This window comes from Ictalurus furcatus, chromosome 7, assembly GCF_023375685.1.
Source record: "Ictalurus furcatus strain D&B chromosome 7, Billie_1.0, whole genome shotgun sequence".
Classification (NCBI taxonomy): domain Eukaryota; kingdom Metazoa; phylum Chordata; class Actinopteri; order Siluriformes; family Ictaluridae; genus Ictalurus; species Ictalurus furcatus.
The window spans coordinates 8,827,322-8,836,575 of NC_071261.1; the positions used below are offsets into that span (position 1 = coordinate 8,827,322).

General features: G+C 40.7%; 1 protein-coding gene across 1 annotated transcript in view; it reads right to left on the reverse strand.

Annotated features, from left to right (window-relative positions):
- Positions 1-1,850: 1,850 nt before the first annotated feature.
- plxdc2b (plexin domain containing 2b) overlaps positions 1,851-9,254 on the reverse strand; it is a 106,977-nt gene continuing 99,573 nt past the window's right edge. Inside the window, exons 13-14 of the mRNA XM_053628242.1 lie at positions 4,680-4,855; positions 1,851-3,944 (exon numbers count right to left, since the gene is read on the reverse strand). Coding sequence (XP_053484217.1) covers positions 3,825-3,944; positions 4,680-4,855 — 296 coding nt within the window. The 3' untranslated portion in view covers positions 1,851-3,824. The remainder of the gene's footprint in view (positions 3,945-4,679; positions 4,856-9,254) is intronic.

Here is a 9,254-nt window from a genome sequence, read left to right on the forward strand (position 1 = left end):
CCAAGCTACAATAAGTCAAACAAATGGATTGTTTTAATATGAATTTTTTTTTTTTTTTTTTTTACACAAACCAAAAATATTTATTTGAACTCAGATACTGAACATGTAATTCTTAAAAGTAAGAAATTCTCATAACATAAACCACATTATGTTTTATTTCGGAATGTATTTGTATCTCTATTCACAAACTAATATCTGTTTATTTTCTATAATTTGATCATTTTGTATTTTAACACTTACATACTGCTTTTGGGCAGATATGTAAAGTCTAACCATGAAGGGGTTCCAGTTCAGAAGTGGAAGAAGCACACAAAAGCTCCAATATTGCCATTATTGATCTGAACAAATAAACTAGTAAAAGCCAAAGCAAGTCGAGCTTTAACAACTGAAGTAAAAAGGTGAAGCACAAACTCTTAAGTTTTCATAATCTGCGAATAAGAAAATACAATTCTGGGCCTTAAAATCGCACACTGATTTTGGTTATCCATCCATCCATCCATTTTCTATAACGCTTTATCCTTTTCAGGGTCATGGGGAAACCTGGAGCCTATCCCAGGGAGCATCGGGCACAAGGCGGGGTACACCCTGGACAGGGTGCCAATCCATCACAGGGCACAATCACATACACACTCACACACCCATTCATACACTACGGACACTTTAGACATGCCAATCAGCCTACCATGCATGTCTTTGGACTGGGGGAGGAAACCGGAGTACCCGGAGGAAACCCCCGCAGCACGGGGAGAACATGCAAACTCCACACACACAGGGCCACGGGAATCGAACCCCTGACCCTGGAGGTGTGACGCGAACGTGCTAACCACTTTTTTTTTCACCACCAATGAACCAACAAATACAGATAAACACTAACTAAAACTAACTAACAACTAGGGTTATAAATGGATGTGTAAATATTCTAGCAAGGTGATTTGATCGTAACTGAGCTCTAAAGTAGTCCTTCTCTACGTCATCATCATTCGCAAATGAATGGTAGGCTGTCAGAAGATCTCAGGGAGTAGGATGCAATTGCAGACATCTTTATTAGAATACAACTAAAAAGATAAACAAAGACTGGAAAGGAACCCAAAAACTGGAACAACTAAAACAAGGGCCTATACTACAGCAAGGCAAATAAAAGAAAACTCTGCATGAAAACAAAGACCGCTCACAGAGCAAATACTACATAACAGCCATGATACCAACTATACACACAATGCTTTGCCCCTAAGGAAAGAAAACACAGAACTTAAATAGGATGCCTAACTGGAAAACACAAAACAGTTAACAGGAGATGGAGCAGACAACAAAAGAAGAATATAAAAAAGAAAAGTATGGGTGCCCTCTGGTGGTCTGGGGGGGAATTGTCCATGGTGGCCTAGCCTTGGTTCTGAGCAATGTTGATGACATATCCATCAGAGGCCACTAAATCAAATCACATTATATCATAGCAGATTCCTTGGAATTGTCAAATATTGAATCATAGCCTTCAGAATTGAAATCATATCATACTGTGTGGAGGTTTACACCTGTGGTAACAACAGCTATGATAAGAACTATAACAAGATAGTTAATAGCTAGCTGTTACAATACAAATCAATTAATGACTACAAAATTTAGGTAACATATTTATAGATATATTGAATTCCTTTTTTTTTTAAAAAAGTCTTTTCAGACTATTCTTTTGTTGATTTTGCTTTATGTTTAGGATTGTTGTCTTGTCGCAGGGTACATTTCATTTTTAACTGTGAAAATTCATTTTTATTTGTAGATAAATAGTTGTAGGGGGGGGGGGGGGGGGGTTACAAACTTTTGCACTCTACTGGAGTTTCCAAACAGTAAAGACAAGCCTTGTTTAAACAACTTTATTGATTTAAAATGCAATCAAAATGACAGTAGTTACAGAGGAGCACACAGAGTTACAGCATCGACTAGTGCAGCAGCTCTCAGAGGACCGTTATTGTGAAAAATCCTGACTTTGAGAGCATGGCCTGCTGTTAAAAGTAACATTTTCCTCATCTGTCAAACATTCATTCATTTAAGAATCACACACACTCACACTCACACCCACACCCATACTCGCACACGCTCAGGCTGGATGAAATTCGTCAAATGAGTCCAGTGATACAGGAAAAAAACAAACAAACCATAAACCTAAACGAAAGGGAAACCCCCCACCACAAACTAATAGAAGGCCTCGGCGTCTTTCCTGCGTTCTCATAAATCATTTTTTCGTAAATATTATGGTTCGTATACTATTATCTGCATTGGTTGTGTAAAACAAGCAACCATGGAGGATTTTTGCATCTGTAATGTATTGTTATTGTTATTATTTGTCCGTCTGGTTTCCTCTGTAATTCACACGATCATGTTTCCAACTGGACCTGAGTCTACTGTGTAGTTTCAGAAGCCTTTTCCTTTTGTCTTAATCCTTGCCTCTGTGTGTGTGTGCGTGTGTGTGAGGGAAAAAGTTAAGGAACAGTAGTTTTGATGCAGTGATATGGGTCTTTGGTCTTCAAAACAGTAAAACACTCGCAACAAGAAATGAAAAATGAAGTGCTGTGATTCTAGCCGCTGTGTAGTATTTATGCTACATGAATAGAAATCTATTTCTCTGATTGGATAGGGAGAATGCGTGAACTGCAGCATGAACCTGAAGGATTTTGTGGTATGATTTGAAGCGAAACTCTCCACTCATATCATGAGAACACAGCTGAAACCGTTTAAACACTGTTATACGTCTAGATTAATACAAGTAATTACATATGGACAGATATCAAATATATATTCTCATTTATGTGGTCACGTCCACTGCCATGTCTATTGCATGTACTGTGTTGAAGCAGTTGAAATAGGAATCGATACTGAATAGCAAAACGAACATTTGCAATAGGATGGAAGGCGTCTCCGAGCAGTGTGTCACAGGAAAAGAGATGAAACCATTGCGAACCGATCGAAAATATAAATCAACAAACAAGAAAATCCATCCAAACACTGACCCACCTCCATTCTGATACATACAGGAGACAAAGCTCAACAAGCGCCCGTCTTGTAACTTTGCATTAGTAACCAAAGGGAAAAAAACCAAAAAACAATCCAAACAAATAATAATAATAATAAAAACATATGTGCATGAAGAAAGATTTGTGCAAGTATGAGTCATAGGCATGGAAAAGTTGAGCAACACTGTTAGATACAGTGAGCAAACGTTTCCCAATTGTAGCACAAAATGAAAGTACAAAATGATTTTATATGAGTATAACTGCATTTCAAGCAACGATCTGCACTAAATTCCTCCCAATCATCTAATTAAAACTGTAAAAAAAACAAACAAACAAACAAACAAAAAAAACCCGCACATGATTAAAAAAACAAACCCCTTAAAACCCATTGCAAAGATATATAAAGACCTAAATAAATCCTCTTAAACCATAACAGGAGACGAAACGCTCTAAACAGTTTTCAAAAAAGAGTTTCCTCTGTGGTGAAAGGAAAAAAAAAAAAAAAAGATGCATCTACTTTGAATCCAAATCCGTTCCAGTGGGATCGAGGTTTCGAATGCTGTTTTCTAGATCAGATCTAGAGCTCAGAGCGTGCTGTGATCCAGAATCAGACCTTGGTCAGTTTTCTCGTGGCTCATTTGATCATCAAGCTGTAGGGATCTGATTCTGTGCTACTAATCATAAGCCACCAGGTACTTCTCTTACTTGCAGGAATGATTTGATATCCACACTGTGGTTTCCTATTTGGACGGTCGATGAAAGCGGGACGTTTCAGTCCTTACATGGTGTGTATGAAGAGGGAGCAGGTCAAAGGTCAGGATCTCAGCACTGCTCAGCCTCGATGAAGCCCTCTTTCTCCTGGCCGACAGGCTCGACCTCGGCGTACGCGGGATACCCGGAACCGCGGCGGAACTTCATGGCAGGCCACCGGCTCGGCCGTCTCTGCAAAGACGCACCGGTGTTAAGTTATGTCACGTTATTCATGTTCAATCCAATTCCGTTTTTATCCGTATAGCACTTTTAACCATGGACATCAAAATGGAAACCTTAAAGGAACCAGACTTGAAAGGGAAATGAAATAAATAAATAAATAAACCGTTAATAAAACAGAACGTGCAACTGTGTCCATCCATCCATCCATTTTCTGTACCACTTATCCTACACAGGGTCGTGCCTGGAGCCTATCCCAGGGGACTCGAAGGCGGGCAGAAGGCGGGGGACACACTGAACGGGGTGCAAACCCAATCACACACACACCCACACACTGTGGACAATTTAGAGATGCAAATATGTGACCGATAAAGACTCATTATTATGTAATAGTCGTGTACGAGTCCCCCAGTCGTCCTCACTGTGAAACGATGGATCTCAACATCATATAATCACCGTTGGAAAGAGATCAAATATGCAGAAGATTCCGGAAAAGTAAAGAATATGCAGGACCTGGAAGATTTTTCTGAACAACAGTGGGCAGTTTAATTTTCTTTTAAAAATTTTAATCAGTAACCGTTTGCAGATTCTGCAAGGCGTATGTAAACTTATGACCTCGACTGTACATTCATGCAGTTTTCCCGACCTCAGACTCATTTTTAATGCTTGTGATTAATGAGAAACTCAAAAACGTACCATATTAATCACACACACACACACACACACACACATACACACGTACAGTACCTCGATGAAGAAGAGGCTGGCTGCTGAGCTGGGGTGGTGGTAGATGTAAACAGTCACCAGCACCACAGCCACTATGACCAGCATCAGCATGAGCATGGTCAGGATCAGGCCCGTGTGAAGGTTGTGTTTCTTGCTGGTTGATTCCCGCTCTGCCATGCTGTGTGCTGCTGCTGCAGCTGAACACGAGAAACACACACATGAAACGCACACGGAAGCAGTGGAGATCGGTGTAGACTATTACACAGCAAACATATGCTCACACATAAACCCTGACGCCATGAAACACTCATACAGTTAATGAGCTGTTGACTGTTATTAGTATTAAACACGTTGTAATGTACATCTTTCTTTTACACACACACACACACACACACACAATATCTAATACCTACTTAATCTGTTTAACGCTGTATGAGCTGTGAACTTCTCCTATCTAACAGAAGGGGGCAGTATCAATCCATCTACAGTACGTTCTCTCCATTTCTCAAAACATCCAGCAGGCACTGGATATTGTTCAACTCATGAGCAAAGATATAAATAAATTCCTCTGCTGCATCTTTCAGGACATTGCTGGCAGGCTCCACTGGCACGGGTATGTTTTTAGTACACTTTGCCATTTTCTAATTTTCAATAATGAAATGCTCCACTTTCATTTTGCTAATATAACACGGTACCAAATAAACAAACAAGCAAACAAATAAATAAATAGGCCTTTGTGAGTTTCCTGACATTTAATGAAATAAAACCAAATGCATCATGCTGTTTTGACGTACCAGCAGCTGAACCCATCCTCAGAAAGACGGTATTAAATACAAAATACTAAAGCCATTAGTCAGAGGAAAGAGGGAACACTTGAGCGCTGCACATCTGGTTTATATTAGCACTAACATATATGACAGATGTTCATGATAAAAGCCACGATCTGAAGTTCCATAAACAAGTTCCATAGCCAGAGATAGACGAAAAGCCATCCAAAAAAGTTTATATATATATATATATATATATATATATATATATATATATATATATATATATATATATATATACCATGAGTTATTGGATATGTATTCTCCCTCCCCTGTCAATCATAGTGACACTAGCCAATTGTGGGCATCTGTGACATCATGTATGTGGGAGTGTGCTGTGCTGCCCTGTGTCAGCAGTAGTTTTGAAAAGATAATGTTGACTGCCTTCCTGTGTCTTGGAGAACACTCGTGTTAGCCTTCATCCTCCCCTTGTCATGAAATGAAGGCTGAAATGGATGCGAGTGCAGTTAGGCGTTTTACAAGAGTGGCAAGTAGACAAATCCAAAATGGGAATCGAAAGCAAGCACAGGGAACAGACAGAGGCCAGGCGATCTACGAACAACAACGTCTGGCTAATCCAAAGTACACAAACGAGGGAACAGAATGGTATCGAGAACCGGCGAATCATAACACTGCTCGCTAGCGTCAGCTCGGCAACACACCGAACAATACTTCGCACCGAAGTAACACAGAAACACGAGGGTTAAAATATACGAACTAATCAAAGGGCAAACTGGAAACAGGCGTGAGTAATCGAGACGCATGAGCGACACAATCAATGTCAAGACATAGGAGGAGACGAGACATGAATCAAAACGTAAACAAACACATAACAACACGGAAGAGCTGTTATGTAGCCGTAGTGCTGTGGGCTGCTAAGCTTACCAGGGAGGCTGCCAAAAAAAATAAAACATAATGCTGTATAATGGTGGTTCTCGTTCTTATTAGACTGAATAAACGCCGTTTAGTTTCCACTTATCGTCTTGACTCGGCGTATCAAACGAACAGCGTGTTTACTGTTTCGATCAAAGCCTCACACTGCCTCAACTGAACAGCTAATAGAAGAGCACGGCCCTTTCCCTGAGGATATCGTCTCTATTCATTCTGTATTTCCCCCATCTGAACAGACAAGAGGGCTAGATTACGATCGAAAAAGAGGTGGCTTTGACCTTCGGTGACAAGCTAAACCCGAGGCACACACCTCATATAGATAACAGTGTTATTATAAATTGAAGGGGATTGAAGTACAGCGTATGAGCGTGTACTCTGATGTCAAACCCCTTCCCGATGAACACGCCTGCTGGCCAGATTTACACGTCTTCACACAGACGTAGGGTCGCTTGCTGAACTGCATGGTGAATTTATAACGATAAGTCTGTACGTAGCCGTTCGGAGAACTCGAAAGCAAAGGGAGAACGAATCGAGATGAAAAGCTGAATGGCAGGGAGATAATCCGGATCATTAATAAACGAGTGCTGTATATCTGAGCTGAATAAATAAGAGATGAGCATGAGCGTGCTGTTTCTGATCTCGGTCCCTTCTCGTTCCCTGTCCTCGTGGGTAACAGGGAAAAGTGAGGACAATACGCATGCTGATCAAAGAGGATGAGTCAAACTTACAACTGAACCTAGACAGTGTTAGAATCTCTATAGTATCACATACATTCCCAGGCCACTTTAATAGGAACACCTGTACCCCTGCCCATTCGTGCAATTATGCAATCAGCCAATCATGTAGCAGCAGCACAACGCATAACAATCATGCAGCTACAGGTTAAGAGCTTCACACACACACACACACACACACACCCAAGATGTAGGCTGATGGATTCATATAGACCTGCAGGTGTAATTAGCAGGATCTGTAAACCTGCCTCACAGGTTTAAATAAAGCCTTCCAGCCACAGTCAAACTAACTGACCTTTAAATAGAGCTAATGGAACTGGACAGGATTTTATCAAGGACGAGGAATAAAAGAGTAGAAAGGGGGCGGAGAGAAACACGGAGAGAACGAAAGATAGTTTGGATCGGTTGATATGAAAGGATTAGACGAATTAACCTCGGTACAGCAAGAATGATGTCTTTTTTTTTTTTGTTAGGAAAAAAAGTGCATATTTACATATAGTAGTGCATGTGTATGCTTGTGTGTGTGTGTTTCTACTGTATGTGCTTTTATGCACGAGTATGAAAACTGGCCGGATGAATGTTCCCTCCGCTGTGTAGTGGTTCGGTAGTGCCTGTTGAACAGCTCTTACAGTTCATTTCTCTCCATCCCTAATGAAACACACACACACACACACACACACACACACACACACACACAGAGGGCCCGTGCCCATATTCTACCTTACACACCCAATTCATCTTTAAAATATGCACGACTGCACGCTCAATGTATATAACACCTCTGATGTCAACTAGACACTCTAATGTGCCAAGAGAAACAGCACAACCCATCCCAACAGTTATAGCTTAGCTGCCATGTCTTAAGCTCAAGTTCCTAATTCGAAGTGAACGAGTTTATATGGCTTTTACAACTCTGGTCATTGCAATGCGTTTCCAGGCATGCGTCTGTGCCAGATTGATTTCGCCAGAGCATTTCTCACAAGAACTTAAGCAAAAACAGTCAGGAAAGTGGAACTGGGACACAGCTCATGCTAGAAGAGCCTGTTCCTTGGAGACTAGTGTTTTTAACCGTCTACTAAAAAAGAAAAAAAAAAAAAAAGGTCAATTTTCTTAACATTTCTGAAAGAGAAACTGTGATATGTAAAAGACAGACAGACAGAGAGATAGACTATATGGCCGAAGGTGTGTGATCATCACACCCATATGTGGTTCTTCCCCAAACTGTTGCCACAAAGTTGGAAGCACACTGACACTCAGTACGTTTACACGGACAACAATAATCCGATATTAACCCGTTAGGCGATACTCTGATTAAGAAACTAGCATGTAAACGGAGATTATTGATGACCTTAATCCGATTAAAGTCACACTCGAAGTAAACACAAATCGGATTAAGACGTGTGGAGTATTCCTGTTTTAGTCGCATTATCGACGTGTATTACAGACATGTAAACACCACGTCGTGTAGGAGTTTTCACCGCATTTTGCGACAGGACACGATCACACACGGCAGCGCTCAACCGTTTGACGGCAAACAAGAGAGCACGGCTGCGTCCCAAACAAGTACTTACTTAATGCATTGTAGGAAGTGAAATACATGTATCTCGGCTACTACATAGACGGTAATTACGCGGTTTGGGACGCAGCCCACGGCTTCAAGCAGTCGTCTATTAGCACGTACAGTACGACACATAATTAACTGCACTTGGAAGCTTTCGTAAAATTAAATATGAAACACCCAAAACTGTATACGGTACCATAACGAAGACCGACTGTATGTCGATACGTGAAATTCTGGAGGGACGGCGTGGCGTGGGGACGTAATGACGTGTGACGTTAATCCATCTATGTTCTATAACACGTAAAACCTGAACATGAAAAGAATGTCCTAAAAGCGACTCATGTAAACACCTTAATCACAATATTGTCTTATTCAGAATAAGGTCGATAATTAGATTACTGCTGATCATGTAAACGTAGTCATTGATGTACTTCCTGGGTTTCACACACTGATTCACCTACGCATAAGTGCTGAGCAGGCATGACACTTTAGGAAAAGGCTAATGCGATGTAACATTGAATCTTAATTCTTCTTAATGTGCAGCCTAAGCTGATGAGTATATATGAATATTATTAATGAAGGA